Source organism: Crocodylus siamensis, chromosome 10 (assembly GCF_052110815.1).
Source record: "Crocodylus siamensis isolate JL-2025a chromosome 10, ASM5211081v1, whole genome shotgun sequence".
NCBI classification, from domain to species: domain Eukaryota; kingdom Metazoa; phylum Chordata; order Crocodylia; family Crocodylidae; genus Crocodylus; species Crocodylus siamensis.
Window position 1 is genome coordinate 58,233,638 of NC_143404.1, and position 19,964 is coordinate 58,253,601.

At 42.1% G+C, this 19,964-nt stretch overlaps 1 protein-coding gene and 1 long non-coding RNA gene across 10 annotated transcripts in view; one reads left to right on the forward strand and one right to left on the reverse strand.

Moving 5' to 3' along the window:
* The window catches only part of LOC149856652 (uncharacterized), a 175,917-nt gene that overhangs the window by 143,125 nt on the left and 12,828 nt on the right, over positions 1-19,964 (reverse strand). The window contains exon 2 of the long non-coding RNA XR_016444372.1: positions 1,669-1,815. This is a non-coding gene — a long non-coding RNA (uncharacterized LOC149856652). The remainder of the gene's footprint in view (positions 1-1,668; positions 1,816-19,964) is intronic.
* EYA2 (EYA transcriptional coactivator and phosphatase 2) overlaps positions 1-19,964 on the forward strand; it is a 147,096-nt gene that overhangs the window by 120,649 nt on the left and 6,483 nt on the right. For all 9 annotated transcript variants that reach the window (XM_090064130.1, XM_090064136.1, XM_090064137.1 and 6 more), the window contains 5 exons: positions 2,488-2,577; positions 13,460-13,518; positions 15,428-15,588; positions 18,332-18,446; positions 19,023-19,144. In XM_090064130.1, the coding sequence (XP_089920256.1) occupies positions 2,488-2,577; positions 13,460-13,518; positions 15,428-15,588; positions 18,332-18,446; positions 19,023-19,144 (547 nt within the window). The remainder of the gene's footprint in view (positions 1-2,487; positions 2,578-13,459; positions 13,519-15,427; positions 15,589-18,331; positions 18,447-19,022; positions 19,145-19,964) is intronic.

Genomic DNA, 19,964 nt, shown 5'->3' on the forward strand with positions numbered 1-19,964 from the left:
TTTAGCAGGACTTGTAACTTCAGTGGGAGAAAGCCACCCACATACATTAGAGGCACACAAAGATGAGAGATCCCTGTCTTAATGAAGATGAATTGCAACTGGAGAGCCCATTGGTCTATTTCAAGCTTTCTTGCTGCTTAATGTGATGGAGCAAAATGCATCTGAACTGAAAGGGTGTTTACCAGATCACCCACTGATTACTCTAGTTTGTGTGTTAAGAAATATTTAAGAAAACAGTCTGCAGATGAATAGCGCTTAAGACCCTGTGACATCATACATTTCTGTGTTTTTACACTGGACCTGGATAAGCAAGTTATTTGGCCTGAATATAGAGAGACATGGAAAATAAAAAAATAAAATTTAGCACTGTAGTGGGCTAAGCTGAAGTGGCGGTCACAGTGGATTCATACAAAACAATTTAGAGCCACGTGTCACAAGAGAGGCTGTGTCAGGTGCTCATTTATCAGTTTTGCTAAGGGTTAATGTTATTGGGAGTTGCATGTTCCCAGTGAGAGATCAAGCCCCAAATAGTGAAATAGATTACTTGATCAGAGGATCACTGTCTAAGACTAGTTTAAAATTAAATCTAGGGAAGATCAATAATTATTTCACTTAATTTCATTTTATTCTTGGAACAGTATTTCTAAACTAGAAGAATGGCATGACCGGGGGAGGAATTTTATGAAGCCATTTGTTATGTACTGCTCAAAATTTACTAGATACTGCCCACAAATAAAAAGGCACAGTCCATGTCCCTAGGAGTTGACAGTCCATGGGTAGCTAATGAATGAAACCAACAAACAAAAAGGATGAGGAGACAAATAGGGCTACTGATTTCAATGAGAATTCTGTCACTGATTTCATTGTGGGCCAGGATCAGAGCCTGGATTGTGGAAGGTTAATGAGCATTTCTTGGTACTTGTGCCTGTGTAAGTAATATTAGATCTCTTTCTCAAATAATTAAAAATTAGAGGACTGTTTTTAAGTGCTGGCAGTGCCAAGACCCCATGGGTATGGTACTTGATGCTTTCCTTTATCAAACACTTTAAAATCTGCAGGTGGAAGTGCTGTATAAGAGTCAGGGTTTACTACTAGTGGTTCTAGTGTTATATGAAGTTACCATGCACACAAGTTCTAGTGTTATATGACATTACTATGCAGTCAGTCATGCTAGAGTATGTAGAAGCCTTTGACAATATCCCCATTTCTAACACATGGTATAACTAATGCTTTGTTTAGAACAATTTTCTTGTTCTGATGTAATTCTTTTGGTTCATGATGCAATTTTTTTTGTCCCCAATAAAAGTATACCAATACAATCCATAGTGTGCCTGCTGTGATGCTGGTATAAAGGTGCTTTATAGAAAAACAGATTTTTCCTCTTCTTGAATTGGAATAGCTATTCTATATAAGCAGTGTTATAACTCTGCTGTATGGGATTATATGGTAACTAACTATACCTAACTAACTTTAACTATACCATTATATCGAAAACAGTACAACCTTTTGGTTTAAATGAGGCCTAGAAGGCGCATTATTTGTCTCTCTACCAACTCCCTATTACACTTGGTCATTCTTTCAACAACAGAACTAAGTTCATATCCATACTGCATGGGTCCATCCAAATTGTAAAATACCCTGTATCATCCAAACTTAAAACATTTTTACCTGGCATGGAGATGTCATTAGCTTGGGTTGGGATATCTGGCAGGAGGTCAAAGGTAGAGCCTTGTGGCTTCCAAATAGGGCATGAAGCTGTTCACTCTGCAGTGCGGACTAGTGATGACCGTCTTCCAAAGCCTTCCCACAATTCTCCTAAAAGATAGACAAATTCTCTCACACTTGACAAGGTGGAATCCTAGAGCATTTCAACATGAAGAGCCTTGTGATAGGTACCTAAATGGACATGGGCAGAGAGGAAAGAGTAGCAGAGCTTTGCAGTGGGAATATTGTGCTAGCTGTATATGAGTGGTTGATGCTGATCAGTTGGCTTAAATCTGCAGTAAAGATATCCCTTAAGATTACGGACTGATGTGAATGTGCCCTGCAGAGAAAGGGATCTGGCTGGATGTTCAGAACAGTGAACCAAGAGTCAGCGCCTATGTTCAATTCCCAACTCGTCGCTGAGTCATTGCTTGGTGTTAGACAAGTCACACCTATGAGTAAAACAAGACAAGCTGCTAATTTCCCATGGGAGTTATGAAGCTACAGATTTTTAATACTTCCTTAATATCCTCACCCCAAACAAGCTACATGTTGTTCAAGATGAGCCACATGCATCCACAGAGGGACAGAATTTGGCCATATATGAAGTTAAGGAAAAGGATGGGAAACTATTATGAACATATCTGGGAAATAAGCAACATTAATGTGTGTACAGCAAAAACAATGTGCAGAGTAGGCAGACCCCAAATTCAGCCAGCAGCAGAAATCATGGAAAGAAAGCTTAAAATCACTAAAGAATGTACTCATTTTACTGTCTCACAGGACACCACCACCTCTGTGCGGATAGGTCTTATGATGGAAGAAATGATCTTCAACCTTGCAGATACGCATTTGTTCTTTAATGACCTGGAGGTATGTGGCTACTTACTTTACTTTCACAACTCTTTATTTATGACATGCACCTGGCTTATCCTTGGTTTTCTAGCCCTGAAGTTTAGTTTAGTGAGCCTGGGATGACTTGTTGGAAGCATGTCTCAGAGGGTACTTCTGACATTTTCACTGTTAAGGACTTTTTAAGAAAAGTAGAGTGACCATGATGCCTATTGGCACTCTTGCTAAATCTAATAATAGGGACAATGCTGCCTTTTCCTCCTGTAATTTACTATTAAATAATTTATTAAACTATATTAGCTTAGATCTTATAGGACATGCAACAATTAATTTCTATACCGATTCCAACCAATAGAAATGGTTCCTTGTCCCTGTAATCTTTATTCTACACTCATAGAAACTAAACCAAAGGGCTCTTGACAGTCAACCCCATAGTACAAATTGAGACCACATACATGTCTTTTGCACAAAGAAGCCAGGAAGTCTTTGCTAGCTGAGGGGACATCAGCTCTGTTGATGTATTGCATCAGGTAAAATATGAACTTAATATAACACAGATACAAGACACATCAAAGGCCTTTTAGACCATGTACTGAAGCCAAAGGAAGGGCAGAATATGCACAACTGAGAAGTCAGCTGTAGAGTGCTGGTGAAAAGCTGTTTGAACTCATAACCAGTCCATCATTACGAGTGGTCTTAAATGAGTAACACAGATTTATTCAGGATTTTCTAAGTAAAAGGCAGGTTTTCCTTGAAGAGAATGAGCTGACTCCATAGGCACAATATATTCAGGAAATTGTCTGAAACAGTATGGGTCAAAAGGCATCAGTGTTGTGTTGGCATCCCATAGGCACACACCCCTCCCTGCCTGTCTATTTACTTGGAAAAGTAAGAATTTGCCTGCTGAACTGGCCCCATGAGGGCTTCTGATTCCTTTACTTTTTAGCTCTTTATAACCCATATGGGGGCTCAACAGAGTTACTGCTTTCTTAAGAAATTTCTAGACATTTTCATTTCCCTTTAAAGAAAAATGGTGTGTAGCACCCAAAGTGACATTTCTTTCTTCTTCCAGCTTTACCCCAAACAGTGGGTACATGAAGTGCAAGGTAAAAATCATGGAGAATAAGTGAGAAAAACTATTTAAGAGCATAAGACACTCTATAAATGAAGATAATCTATTTAGAACATAGCCAACACTTTTCATTCATGTCTCAAAAGATGAGCAAGTAGTATCAATATTAAGTCTGCTGTATAGATGTAGAAACAGGTGCAAAAGCTACTGATAAGTGGCTTTCCCAAATCTCTATACTGCAGAAGCTCTATGCATATTCTACTAGATCTAGGGTACTGCTGCACAGGAGTCAGATTTGCAAATCAACATATTTTCTCCACGCTTCATCCAGCCTTTAAGACCTGAAATCATGACCATGTTATTCAATTTCAGCTGTTGGTTAACCAAGCACCTCAAAGCAGGAATGCTGTTCCCTCTACTCTTACCAGTGTCAGTGAGGGCTTCTGTGGCTGCAAGAAGAATAGGGTTCTTAGTTTAGGGTAAATTGTTTATTTACAGTGAGTCAGCCTTTGAGATTTCCAGGCTTAAGCCATCATTAAGGCAACAGAAGCCACTTGAGGTCAGGACCTAGCATTTCTCTCATTCACTCAAGACTTGACTCATTGTGTGACCTGGAGGGCAAGGGCTAGATCTAAGGGGTTAGGCATCTAAAACTAAGGCTATGTGTAGACAAAACGGGGGGGCATGTGTGTACAACACTTTAAAGCAGGTTAAATGCTCATGCATTGCTTTAATGGTGTTGGTGTTTGCACGTGTCGGCGGCGTATTGTGCAGTAATTCCAGCCGCTGTAGCAAATTTGGCGGCGTAATGTACCTTAAATGACTTGGGGCGTAACGCACCTTAAATGACACCTCCAAGGAGTTTTAGTTTGCTGCCCTACAGCCACGGAGTGAAGCATTGGGCTCCGTGCAGCTCAGGGGCTCTGCAGGAAGCCTGTGCAGGCAGCCTGGCAGCAGCCCGGGAAGGCAGGTTCCACCCGAGGAAAACAAATAATAAAAGCGGTGAGTCTGCCCTTCTTCCCCCACCCCCCGGAGCCTGCCTGAGCTGTGTGAGGGCCCAGTACTTCACTCTGCAGCTGCAATGCCCCCCATGGGACTGTCCGAGCTAGGTGCCTTCAGGTGGGGACTGCCTGGGGGGGGGAGCCGCTGCTGCTAAGGAGGGAAGCACCAACCCTCCCCCTCCACCAGCAGCTCGCCCTCCCCTCCCTGCTGCTGGAGAGGCAGTTTAGTTGCACAGATGTACATGACACAAGGGTTTAAAGGGCCCTAAATTGAAGTGGTGTTTTTAAAAACCCACCACTTCAATTTAGGGCCCTCGTCTTGTCTACACACACCGTAAGGCACTATGAGCACCTGACTTTTAGGCTAGAGATAGTAAGGTAGGCAACCCCCACCACAAGTGCCAGAGTGTGGCACATGAAGGCATTTAGCTTAGCATGTGTGCCTGGGGTCACACAGCAGGGAAGGGGCCAGAGCTGCACTACCACAACAAGGATCAGGCCCCTTGAAGTTCCCCTGCTGTCCACCCCGGTATGCCAACATCTTATAATTTGAGGCTGTAGGTGTTTTTGGCACTCTGCCTGAAAACACTGCCAACCCATTTTAGGTGCCTCGTCTCCGAGTGGAGTCCAGAGCTCCTTGTTAAGTTCTTAGGCTCCCCAGACGTACCTTGGGTGTTAGCGTGTACTAAAAACCATCCCAATATGTCTTTGCTGCCATTGTTACCCAGGCTAGTTAGACTGAGCCAGCACATGCTGCAGCCACACATTCATTTTGCTGCGTAACATCTTGGAATGGAATCCAGAGGTAGCCTGGAGTCAGTGTGCAGAAGTGAACAGGAGTCATTGGACCGAAGAAAGAGAATATGAAAGACTGAGCAGGCCTTTGTTGCCTTACAATTAAGGCACTCAGCTGAGAGAAGGGAGTTCTGGATTCTAGTCCCTGGTCCCACAGTGTTTATGTACTGCAAATTAAACAATCAATTAATGGATAAAACACTGAGCAAGGACTAGAAATCAGGGTACTCTCTTCCCATATGTGTGTGTCCTAACCACTAGGCTACAGTCATGCATCTTTTTATGTACTGTCTCTGCATCAGTAAGTCTTGAAGTCTCTCCTTCATAGTGACACAGATGCAGCAGGAGGGTTGAGAGTGTTTCCTAACCAGAAGAGCTGATACATTGGTAGGCTGAGCACTATATTAGGAGGTGGGAGGTGTGGATATGAATCCCGTCAGGTTACAGAGGGAATGGACTCTTGTGACTGCATTCACCTCTAGATTCCACCCCTGCAAGTGTTAGAAAAGAAAGTCATGGGCATTTGTAGGGAGTCCAATCTTGTCCGTCTTGGGTGTGCTTAGAGAACGCCCATTTGGACTTACGGTGGTTGCCAAGCTGCTCAGTTCTGTTGGGACTTGGATGGTTCTGGGCATACACCAAGGGGCCTGGAAACTTTTAAGTAAAAAAGGCAGGGTGCCTATGAAGTTTAGGAGCCTCCAAGATTACACAGCAGTGGAGCAAGGGTTTTTAGGTTCTTAAGACCTGTTTTAGATCGGTCTTCCAGTCACCTTCCCTCTCTGCCTCAGTTTCCCCATTTGTAAACTGGGGATGACTGGAGGTCAACATGATCTCATTCAGGGGAGGTAAGGAAGTTAGGTAATGTTGGCAAGGCATAGTACCTTTGAATGTGGACAAGCTACATATAACTACTAAGTACAACATTTCCTGGAGTACTGTCTAGTGTCATATGAGTGTCTACCATAGTCACTGTTGGCTCCCAAGTTAAATTCACAAAGAATAAAATTACCTTATGTTCTTATAATTTATACACAATGATGCATAAATCTCAGAAAGCTTCCAGTGTGGTTTGGAAATACACAAAAAGACTAAGGCTGCTTCCTTCTCCAAACAGTTTGAGCACCTTGGGAGAGCAGTCCTGTGTTATCAAAAAGCTTCAGCTTGACTCTTGGCCTGGAGGGATAGGATGGGGAGGAGGAAGAATGTGAGCGAGTTAAGCAGATCCCTGGCAAAAGCGTGCACCTGTATAGGATATGGGTGTATTGGAGAAAAACATTTTTACTGGATTTCCACAGTGCGTACGGCCAGCAGGCTTTGGTCAAAAAATGTAAAATGCAAAAGAAGGACAAAAGCAGCTGAATAAATGTGTCCTGCCTCTCCTGGCTTTGGACGCATGAAAAGGACTGAGTAGCAGAACAGTGACCTTCAGTTGGTGTCACTGCTGGATGCAAATTGTTCTGAAAATGAGCATCTCCTCACACCAGTCTTAACTGCCCAGAGAGGATACAAGGTGAAAGGTAGACTTAAGACAACTTTGATTCTGCACTGCTCTAAAGCTTTTCTTCACAAAGTATGACTAGTACAGTGGTAAGTATTTTTCTCTGCATAATTCTTTCACAGAAAGTTTCCAAATAACCAAGTATTTTTTTCTTAAACACTTAAGGCATTTTTCCCTGAAAAACAGAACAAAAGAGAAAAAGAATTACTTTGACAAGAAGCTTTTCCTCTCTAAAACTGTCCGTTTTTGTCTACTGAAAGGATTTCAGGCCATGGCGCTCCTGCATTTTGGATGATAAATGAAGGACTTTCAGCCTGGAGTATGGGCAGGGTAATATTTGAGGATCATATGTCACCAACTGTTAGGCTTGAAAGATCTAGTGAACAATATTCTATAAAAAATAAGACAGGCTGAAAAACAAGCATAAAAGCTGACTCAGTTTTAGATTCACTAACATTGCAATATACAGTAGCACCATCAAGTGGTATAACAGTGACCTGAGCAAGGTTGAAGCAGCTAAATTGCCAGTGCAATAATATTGAGACAGAAAGACAGAAGACAAAGTAAAATTTTGTATTGAAGAATAAGTAAAGTGCATGGAGAAGATTAATAAAGTGTCTGATACTATTTAAATTCCAGAGTAAGAGAACCTTCAGGCCAGGTATTTTAAATATAGCATGAAACTCCAAAGGAATTAAAAATTAACCTTTGTTCTGAGTCACCCTAAGAGCAAATGAACAAGCTGGGCAAGTTTTTTGATACTGCAACATTGACAGAAGGTTCCTGTTTACGTCTATGGCAGTGGCAGATCAAAGCTTTTGAGGGCTTGCATTCAACTGCAGAATTTCTATATGGCTGTTGCGCTGAAGCCACAGATATTACCATCATCCAGACTAGTGTGCTGCATGCACCCATTTTATGAGATTCCCTTAAACAAAGCTGGAAAAGATGGAAAAACCCTTTGGGCAGCAGTTCTTAACTGGTAAGAGGTCTTACTGACCCCTCTGTGAAATCCTATGAAATATAAACTTTCATTTCTACCCAGGAGAACTTTTATAATTTTTTCTCTGATGCCTGATGAAGAGTGTTTGTGCCTGAAAGCTTGCAATTAAAGACATTGTTTGCAAAAATCTTGTTGGGCTAATAAAAAGATATCACCTCTGCCCACAAGCCCTGATTGTTCTAATGATTGTTTTTTACTGTTATAATTCAGCTAATGCTCAGTGTACATGCATACATATACATACATGCATGTACAGCTGAATGCTTGCAACTCACTTAAAAGATATTAGAAAGGAAATTTTGCTCCAAGATGTCGCTTTGTATCTCAGTTACAGCACCCTCCCAGTAGAGCATTCAATTTAAGAGATGTCTGTAATTAGAGAATACAATTAGTCTGCCTGAATTAGTCATATCTTGTTTTTCTAAGTGTTATCTAAAGCATCCTGCATACCTATAGCCCAGTATAAACAGCAGCTTTATGATATAGATTATGCACCACTGGAATTATAACTCTGCAAAGCCTATGCCATTTGCACACACTGGGTGCATCTACACATGTGCTTCAATGCACTGTAGCCTATCTTACTGCACATTAAAGCAAAAAAGTGGTATTATGCTAATGCACAGTAAAATAGGCTACTACGCATTAAACGCCACCTAAAAACTGTGCACAAGTATTACTGTGCATTAAGGCAGCCTAATACACATTTGTTTACTAGGTATTAAATTTAATGCATATTAGAAAAAGTGCCTTAGTGCATGTATAGACATGCTCACTGTATTCCTATTTTTAGCCCATTTTCACCAGTGCTGAGGAACTAACAGCAACTAGTGGAGTACAGCAAGAGGCAAACTTCAACTTTATTGTCTCTCTTTGGTCACAAATTCCTTTAACAACATAAAATGAATCTTTCAATGGGAATGTGCATTTGATATATTTGGTCTGTCCTAAAAAGTCCCCAATTCAGTGGTTACCAAAGAAGAAGCTTTACATATGTTTCTATATTGCCTTGTTAAAGAAAAATTTTAGCAGCAACCTGCCAGCAGGTTTGGGTGGCTAAAGGTACAGGAAGTAGTGAATTTTCCCTTTACTGTTGATTATTATTATTAATAATTCTTTTTTATCACAGTTACAGTTAAAAGCTCTGAGCTGAATCAAAGCCAATCTGTGCTAGGTACTGTACAAACATTGTTCCTGCCCTGAAGAGTTTACAATCTGAGTATATAAGGTAGACACAGAAAGTAGTTACTGCCCCCATTTAGCAAGTGGAGAATGGTTTATTATGTAAACCAGAGCTGTTCAACTGGTAGTCTACAACTGTTAATTTGGGACCTCCACGTTTCCACCCAGCCATTGATTTCCCCCCTCCCATTGCTATAGCTCCCCCTCCCTCCTTCAGCTTTTGCTTCCTCCCCCAACCCAAGGGGCAGTGTGGCATGGTGCAGCCCTGGGTGCTGGGGAAGCCAGTGGCACAGTGCAGTTGGTGGTGGGGCACCTGCATGGTGTGCAGCCTAGGGGGTTTGTGGCTCATGCTAGTGTGGCCCAGACAGCACTGATATAAGCAGTAGTTTTCAGGAATGTAGTAGGAGATACAAGTGCTACAAATGGGTGGAAACTAGTTACCTATGAAAAGAAGTCCCAGGGAATGCCTGGTGATGAGAGACCAAAATGGTTGTGAAGTGTTACACACCAAGGTAGCAAGACTTCCATGGCCCCAGAAGTACTTTGTACATGTCATCTGAAATCCAATTAGAATGCAAGTCCACACCATATTTAAAGACTTGCTTCACAGTTGGATTAGGGCATCTGGGTGAGGACACCTTCTGCTTGTATCAAAGGAAGCCTGTTCACAGAAGAGCATGACTACTTGCTTGGTAAACTATAAAAATGCCATACTGCTGTGCACGGTGGTAAGTTAAACATTTTGATAAAGCTGGAGGAAACTGTAGTGTGGGCAAAGTGCTGCCAACTTGTCTTACAAGCATTAAGCAGTCTCTTTATTTTTTCATGCTCTCCCATTAAAAATTAACAAAGCCGAGAGGGTCTGACAGAATTCTGGGATGTAATACTGCAAAAATAGTATTTCTTCGTTAGCTTCAAAAGGCTCAAGAGTTAAAATCACGTGGAGCCATTAAGGTGCTGCCATTCCACTGCTAGGCAGAATTCTTAACATCCTGCCTGTGGAGCTGGACTTTACTGAGCCAAGTATGTGATAGTGGAACAAAAGTATTGCCCTAGCAAGAGATGGACACATCACCAAAAGGCTCTGACTGCTAACATATCTCCACAGCCTGACACCAGGTAGCTGCCCAAACTGGGCACACTATACATTTCTCCATGGGCAGCCAAGGCAGACCCAGTCTCGCCTTCACTGTGTCTGTTCCGTGACAAGCAGAACACGCTAGGACAGGGATTGGCAACCTACAGTCCTTGGGCCAGATTTGGCCTTCGGAGCTGGGGCTGCAGCAGTATTTGGAGATGGGGGGCTTTGTGCATGCTGTACCTCATTGCAAGGGGCTTTCCTGTGCCATGCCGCTGCCAGATAGTAGGTGGTGGCAGCAGTGGCTGCATTCCAGTTCTGGCCCACCTCAGATCCAGCCTGGGCCATTCCAGCCTGCCACTGGAAAACGTTGCCAACCACTATGCTGGTATACTGGCTGAGTCTTCCTCTCACTTCTCCCATGCACAGGCTGCTAAGCCAGGCCCTATTCTTAATCAGGCATTTTTATGTTCCTTTGTCAGCGGCAAAAGTCTGTTTTGCAGATTCAGTAGACCAAGTGCTTTTTACCTGCCCTGCTAGGAAATGGACAATTTCAATACATGCAGGAAAGAGAACCAGCAGTGGTATTTAGGCAACCTGCTTCAAACCATCCTTGCTGCAACCTACTTAATTGAGCCAAATTACCTGCAAGATTGCCAGTTCCTAGATCAATGGAGCCTGTCAGGCTATCACCACTAATCAGGACTGGTGGGTGAAAGAAGACCTTAGCTTATAGTCCTCCCAGTTGCCCTCTGTCTCCTTATTATATTCAGGGCTGTAAGAGATTTTTTTTAGATTAGTTTACCCTTGACTGGAGCTACTCAAAAAAGCTAATAACTGTCTGCCAGCAGGTGCACAGAGTGGGATTTTTCTCTGTCTCTCTGCCTCCTGTAAAACATGGAAGTTTCATGAACACAGGATCCTGCTGCTGGAGCCTGTCGGCATCAAGTTCCCTCCGGATGCACCGTGAATAAGAGAACGTGCCCCACGTGTTTCAGAGCATTCGGAAAGGTTCAGTTCCAGAAGGGCTGGAGTGGTTTGGGGTCTTATATTTTCTGAATCAGTTATAGCTTGTAGCACCAAACTAATCATGCTGCTCTATGAAATCCTAGAATATCATTTTTAAAAAAACAACCAAAGAGCAACAGATGTGGAAACTGGGGTTTGGAAATGTCCTCATTGCTGACTTCCATTCAAACAATCTGGACCTTCTCTTCAGCTGCCCAGATGTTCTTCTCCTCCTTCCCCACTCACTAGGGCTCAAGCAGATTCTATGAGAATGAAAAATTAGTCTGGTAACCAAGTAGTAAAACATGGTCTACATTCTTGCTTTGTCCAGCTTTTCTGCGTTTCACCCAGTAACACGATAGGCTCAGCCGGTGGACTATGAGGTAGCGTCTCACCAAGTGTCATGGTATTTTATTAAGTCAGAAATGTGATAGCTACTGTTGTCACACTTTAGTGTACAGAACAATTCATTCACAAATGAGAAAAGCAGATCCCCCACAAATACCTTTTCCCTTACATAATGCAAAGCACAATGCAACTGAAGCTGAGTGGGCTGCGACAATATTATTTCAGCGTGGCTTTCACAGCTCACAACTGCAATGGTGAGTGTTTTTTCATTTGAGAGAGTGTGGGTGTGTGCCAGCAGACCCTCTGCTATTAATTTAGTTTCTCAGCTCTTGTTTGTAGAGTTGGCGCTCACTTAGAATACCGTCTTCAATGATAAAGTAAGGAAGGAACTGAGGAGATGGGAACTAGATTAAATTGAACGTTTTTGAAACCCCAACACTGTCAATGACTATCTTCTTAGGAATTCCAGCACAGGGGAAGTTGACATGAATATATCTTGGACATAATAGTTCTTGAAATTTGAGCTATATTTTTCAAAGAAAAGTGTGTGCACAAAATAGCACAGTGAGAACATGTACAACCCCTAATTTACTTGCACTTCAGAAAAATGTACTCCCTGTTCTAAAATTTTGAAAAGCACCTACATTACATGGGCACTTTGGAAAACAGGACTGAGGAACCGAGACATTGCTTTTATTGCCCTGAAATTTTAGAACAACTATATCGGAGAGACTTTTTGAAATTCCAGATTTCTTTAAGTTGAGTAATTTATGAACAGAACTGGACGGCATACCTCTGTAACAACTTCCTTCAGAAATCTAGCTTTGAAAAATTTTTGAGAAAGTCTGAGTAGCTCCTGAAAATCTGTAACTATATAGAGATAACAATAAAGGCTACATAATGTAGATAACAGAGAATGGTGGAGGGGCAGTTGTTTCAGCTTAGAGTCCCCCTCTCCCCACAACTTCTATAATTCGGTAGAACATCAACCAAAAAATGTTTGCAAGCTTCCAGGATTCTGCAGCATTCACTGTTTCTTTCTTGTAAGAGTCACAGAAAAAAGAAAAAAAGCTTCCTAATTTTTTTTCTCCTTTTTAAATCATAATGTCAAGTCAGAGAGAGAAACCATAGAAATAACATTTCTCAAGTTTTTGAGGTAAAGCCTTCACCACTCAAACAATGAAGAATTTGGATGATAAGATCTAGGGTACATATTTCAGGCAGGCTAGCTCCAAGTCCATAATCTATTCAGTTTAGATTTCCTGTGTATAGATTTCCTTATTACTTATGTGCACTATTTCTTAATTCTGTCTGCAGACAAGGGATGCGATAGGGTGCCTTCTCCTCTTGGTGCATGGGCACAGCTCCCACAGACATGTCAAGGAAAAGATAAGTCTCCAGCGAGTGCTGGGAAAACGCTGTAAGAGCAAGATTCAGACAGGAAATGTCTGCGGAAAGACCCAGAGAAAAAGACTTTTCCTCTTTCTCGTAAATGAAGCCTAATATTGTGACTGATCATAATAAAGTTCATCAGTGAGGAAGGCTGGTAAATCTAACACTGTACAGTGAAGGTCTACTCTGAAAACTCCCCTCCGTTTTCCTGGTAAACAGACAAGCACTTTCCTTTGTGAGACCCGACAGATTCCTGTATGAATAGGAAGCAGTTTCATCTTACTGTGTTATTCAAGAAGTGTTGTGACCTCGGGTAATCCTTTCCTATGGTCAATAATTCTATTCACATTCTAGCCAAGCAGCATGAGAAGTTTGCTTGCAAACTACTTAATTGACTAGGGTGTACTTAGAAGTACTGGCAGGGACCCAGAAGAAACAGTTTCTTCTAAGCATCTGTCCCTAACCATTTTTCATTAATTTCGACAATATTCCTTTTCCTGATGATTGACTCCTCTGTGTTTTACAGGACTGTGACCAGATACACATAGATGATGTATCATCAGATGACAACGGTCAAGACTTAAGGTATGGAATTTCCGAACTGGACTGGATCCTCAAGCAGTCTCGAGGCTTAAAAATGGCTGTCAGATGAGCAACGGTGTAAACAATAATTTGATTTTGCTCATTTCCCCTTTCCCATGTTTCCTACATTTATCAATACATGAGAGCACAAATTCCCATATTTTTCATGTTCACATGCTCAGGCCTTAGTCTCAGGCCCTGAATATAGCAGGCTTTGAAGCATACTGGAAAACACATTTGAAATTCAACTGAACTCACACCAGCTACACCAACTTAATAAATGAGTAGGCAAGCCAGATCAGGCCAAATATTTCACCACCATCCTTGAGCCTCAGACACGCAATATTGTCTCTGAAGTGTATGGCACTCAAGCCTAGAAATCCCAGATACTTTGCACTAACAGGAGTGCCCACTCTCCCATTCATAGGCCCTGTATCTATCACCACCATCTCAGTGGTATCACAAATATTATACATAATGGTGATATCAGTAAGTCATACGGTTATCAAAAGGTAACAATAAGTAAAACATAAGAAATTGACTCCTGGTTACAGTCTTATTATTTATTGCAAGATCTCAAGGTTATTGTGTGATAAATGTGCTGTTAACTAATGTTACCTTAATCTACTTGCTGTATAATTTGAGAATTTATTTCCTCAAATTACAACAGCTACCAACCACCACTTATTTTTCACCGGTCACTTATTTTTCATGCAACATCTTTTTCATGTTGGGTACGTTGATGCTGAAAGACTAAATAGTCACACCACTGACTATGCTCAACATGAACTTTACAGCTAAGAAATGTGCAATATAGGCTGTAGTTTGGACTGTTTCATGCTGTGCTGAAATATTATCTTCAGAAGTGCAACCTTTGATCATTACTACCCAAAACTCATGAAGGTGTCAGACAAATTCTTTAGATGAATGAACCTGAAATTTAAGCTCAACTGTCACCTACCACAGAGCAAAAAATAGCACAATGAGCACTCAGTATCTCAGTACAGTGTCCTCTTATATAAATCCATGGTTTTAGAGTCCAGAGATCTAATGATATGAGTTTCAGATACACCATTAAAAAATCAGCTTGGCTCTACAAAAATTATGCCAAGTTTTCATATCTCTGCACCAAGATTGTGCATGCTATTCAGATAATTATGTACACTGAATAATTTGATAAAAAAACTAATCAAATAATTAGATAAATTGACACATTTGCAAACTGTGTATTATAGATGTGGTAATTGTGTGGGCAAATGGTGACTAGGAGCTATGCTTTGCATCAATTTATTTAAATTACAGGGTACAAAGGAAGCTTCACGATGAAGATAGTTTTCTTTCCAAAGAAAAGTTCACTCAGAGGATTCACTGATGTTGGGATCCTCATTTGAGTTTCGCAATGCACTGAAACATTGTAAGGTTTTCATTCTGTTTCACTAGCTCAGACTAGTGTGTAAACAGGCTCTACTGCATGGTAAATCTAAGTACATGTGCAGACGTGCATCTAAAAATGATAACCTGGTTTTTACCTGAAGTTAATCAATGCAAATATTCCCTGCCCATTTTGAATGAATGAGGGAAAACCATCTGCTCAAGGCATCTCTTCTTATCATCTGACATAAGCCCTAGCCCAAGAGATCTGAGCTGCTCCTTATACTTATGACATGCTTAGGTCTTGTCTGTTTGGGAAAATAAGTCAAGTAAAAGTACAAGGAGCAAATGCCAGGAGGGCAAGGAGAGATGTGATCCCTTTCTATACTTTAACAACTGCCCCTATCACTACAGCAGGGTCTGATGTGCATCCTCCCTCCGCTCCCCTACTCCTCACCATTCTTGTTTCTACATGTTATTGGGTAAGTTGTAATTGTACTAATGCTCTGTCCCTTCTCTTACTCTCCCCTTTATCCCTCAGCACATATAACTTCTCAGCAGATGGCTTTCACAGTTCAACTGCTGGTGCAAATTTATGTCTGGGCTCTGGTGTTCATGGGGGAGTCGACTGGATGAGGAAATTAGCATTTCGCTACCGAAGGGTGAAAGAGATGTACAACACCTACAAAAACAACGTTGGAGGTGAGTGTCGCCAGCCAGGGAACAGCTTCTTTCATCTTCCAAAAAAGCCTCTCTCTTCTGCATGGTAGATGCAGAGCACAGCAAGGGCACCTCTTATATTAGAGACTCAGTGTGCTGCCAAGTGCCTGAGTATCTCAGCAGAATCCAGCAGTGATATCCTGAAACAACAGTGCGCTTTGCAAAAGGGCCTGGGTGCTGCAATACCAAACAATCTTAACTGTTGCAGAGTGCAGTCTGATGACTGGGGCAGTGGACTAGTGCTGAGACTGCTCCTGTGCTCTATTTTAAATCCAATGCATTGAACCCAATGGGAAATCACAGCTTTTCTGTCCCATTTGCAAACTGAGGTTTAACACATAGCTCACAGAGATATGTGTGAGGCAGGTGCTTTGAGGTCCTGTGGTAAAAGGTATTAGAGGAGAAAATATCAGCAGATACCTGCCTAAACTGTAAAGTCTCAGTCTAGATTTGACACACCCTTCTTCATCTTGTTCAGATTTGAGGTTCGCTTTGAACCAAACTGCCTGGCAATGAATGATTACTGCTCTGATGTGAACTTTGTAAAGATCAACATCCCCCTACCCTGTTCTCCTGTATATTAAGGAGAACAGTATTATATTATATCCACAGTATGCAGTATTTACTCGGAACACTACTCAGAAATTACTGGAAGTCGCTTTGAGGGGGCCTGATTTTTTTCTTCTCTAGAGAACTGGACAGGGCATTAATTTCCCTGGCATGTGATGAACATGACTTTAGATTAATTTAAAAATCTCTAACAAAAACAATTCAAAATTGCATCATTTCCCCAAAATAAGGCCAGGAACTATCCAATAATCTCATAACAGAACTGATGTGGGGAAACCTGTCTGCCACTTTACCAAATGTACAACAAATAATTAGGTTTGGCAGAATTCAATTTTTATTTTGTAAATAACTTTGATGGATAATATCAGTGTTTTATTTTTAAGCATTTCTTTGATTTTTATCAATTTAAATTTTTCAGGATTACATGAAATTGGGGCATGGGGCAGACAATTTGTTAATGACAGTATATTATTATAGGACAGTTTAACCCTCCCCCCCCACACTGTGACAAACGTAACTACTGTAGGACTGCCGCCAGCTGAGCAGCAGAGCTGCCATCAGAGCTGTCCTGGTTCTGCTTGTCCGTAGCTCCCTCATCTGCTTTAGCACTTTCTCTTTCTTTGTTCCCAGTCCCCTGGGGTTTCTGGGAGTTGCAGCCCAAACTGCAGTCAGCACGGTTCTGTAGGACTGCCCCCCCCCGTTGTCACACGCTCTATCAGCCATCATTTTTCTGATGTCCCCTTTCCATAAATTTCAGTTATTAACAGGGGAAATATTTTTGGTTGCTCTGTGAGTATGAAGTGAAATTATCAGTGTTTATTGAGCAGAATCGAATCCTGCCAAGCCTATGAATAACGCATAAAAATACACCCTCTTCAAACAGATAGATGAACTCTTGTGTACGTGGCAGAGAAGGGCATTCGCAACTCTCAGCCCTCTTCCTACCGCCCCCTCAACATTATATTTCAAAGTAATGGGATGATCTAGCCTACTTTATGTTAGAGTTACAGATGTGGCTCAGCTATGTTTTCTAGTAGGCTGCTTCATTTCTTCTCCAGTGAGAACCCTAAAGAGACCAACGGTATTCCTAAAGGTATTTTAAAAATTTGCATTATATGTGGTTGTAGGAATAATGTCCTTCCCATGGAGAGTGGGAATAAGGGCCTTGTGCACAGCCTTTCAGGGAGATCAGGGACAAGGTAGACTCAAAAGCCATCTGCATCATCTCAGCTCTCTAGCTCCTTCCCACTGGTCACAATTTTTTAGAAAATGCCCTGCATCTTAGCTATTGTTCTTATACTGTATGTAAGCTCCAATTAGGTATCTTAAGAAAGGTGTTTTTATCCAGTGGTACCTAACCTTTTCAGCCCATGGTGCTAGATGAACCATCCCAGATATGTCTGGTGGGCCCAGTCTGGGGCATGATGCTGGCCCATCCAGGGCCCAGTCAAGGCACATGGGAACAGCCTGTCCGGGACCAAAACACATGCAGGTGCACTGGGCCCCTGCTGGGCCATTTGCACAGCTGTACCAGGCTCTGGCTCGATCTAGGCTCAAGGTAACAGGGCTCGATATCTCTGTGCAGAGTTAGCCTGGCCTGGCTGGGCCCAATCCAGCCCCCTGGGACTTGGAAATTCGGCAGCAGAGGAGTGGTGGTTATATAAATTGCCACTGCTGCCCATAGACAAATTTCCAGACCTGTGGGGAGTCCCCGGGCTGGATTATTGAACTTTCGCCTGTGGGCTGGGCATTGAGCACCCCTCTTCTAATTCAGTCATATGGACTGCAAATAACCAATGAGTTCCCTCAAAACTGGGGAGAACTGGATGAGAGCGAAGTAGATGAATAGTAGTGTGAAGCACGACTAGTACGGTGAGGCATTAATAAACAGCCTGGGCATCATCTGCTTCACAATGATGTCCACAGGTGAAACTACCAGCAGGTCCTGGAGGAGGGAAGAAGACTCAAAGCAACAGCCTTGGGACACCGGGGAGGATTAGAAAGAACTTCCACCCAGAGTGGAAGAGGGGGAGCTGGCAATATAAGATTCAAGCCTACGCAGGAGAGAGCAGGAGGCCCTTCAGTGTAATAGATCCAAAGCCACATGAGTTCCTTTCTATGCAGCTACAAAAGATGTTGCTTTCCCTGCTTGCAGGTTTAATAGGCACTCCTAAGAGGGAAACCTGGCTGCAGTTAAGAGCAGAGCTGGAAGCGCTGACTGATCTTTGGCTCACACACGCTCTGAAGGCTCTGAATTTGATACATTCCCGGTAAGAACAGCTTAAGAAATTGCCTACAGGCTTGTTCCAAGAGCTCCTTTGCTTCCCTTCCTCTTGTCTAAACAAATTGAGGCACATTTATAGGCCTTTGTGGGCCAAACTTGAGGGAAGCCAGTCTGCACATGACTTGTATTATCAAAAGTTGGGGTGGACTTGATATGATTCAAAGGACCAAACAAAAGAAAAAAAGAATCTATTTTTTCCTGGCTGACTCCTAAATACCTCATTGGTGGCATCCCAGGCAGGTACTAAACACATTTGGAGGGACAAAAAGGCAGTTCTAGTAATGAGTTAGTTCATCCAAGGAACCTTTGTAAATTATGTTGGACATTTGCCACCACTTAAAGTCCTGGGTGACTGGTGTATGTCAAAACCTTAGCAAGTCTGTCTTTGTCACTGGTTTGCTTTATATTATTTCATTTCTCTTAAATTCATAAATAGAATAAGGCAGAGAATCCACATGTGCCTTTAACTACATCAACAATCTCTTTGGAAATCAAGACCATCAGTGGAGAGAAGGACACAGATTGTCTGACTATGATTCCAACTAACTGTTCTGTTTTCTAGGCCTAATTGTGTAAATGTGTTGGTCACCACAACCCAGCTCATACCAGCTCTTGCTAAAGTACTCCTGTATGGACTAGGCACAGTCTTTCCTATTGAAAACATTTATAGTGCAACAAAGACAGGTAAGAGCACTGTAGCCAAGGCCTCACCTTAAACGAAAACTGGAATTGAGTCTTAATAACCAGGTGATGGCACTCATATCTGCCCTATTTACAAGTATGTTGAGCTTCATTCACAGCACAGCTGTATATCAAAACTGATTATGTATTCCCACCTACCTAATGACTGCCCATGCATGTACTAGAGCACTCTGAGAAAACAGTCGCAGGTCTCCTGTAGTGTCTGTATGGGGGAACAGTGGAAGAGCAGCAGTGTGTGAAGGAGCAGACTCTTGAATACCCTGCCACATGCATAACGCTGAGAGGAAGGTCAGGCCTGTTGCATACACAGTTTGGTTTAGCTGGAGGATGGGGGTGCAACAATGCAGGCCAGTTATATGAAGACAACCATGGATAAAGCTAGAAAAGACACGAGAGCTGAGTATTAGCAATCCAGGAAGAGCACAGAACAACTGTAGGTGCTTCCTCTGCCTGAAGGAGGGTGTTTGCACCCAAAAGCTTGTAAAGAAGAATTTTTCAAACTACTGTAGTTGGTCTAATAAAGGATATCAGATTTACCCAAAGAACTTTGAGTATTAGCAATCTCATTTACTAGCAGAAACTGTATTTACAGTGGATTATGCTGTAACTAGTAGCAGACCTTGTGTGTAGATGGGACCTAAGAAAAAGGGGTAGTTTTCAACTAAGCCACCCGACTGGGCAACAGGAGGCCTAGGCTCAATTTCTGGCTCTGCCACAGAATTTTTTTTGTGATCTTCAGTATGCTTATCATGCTCTCCCAGCCACTTATTGCTACATTTGATCTAATACTTCCCTGTATCGT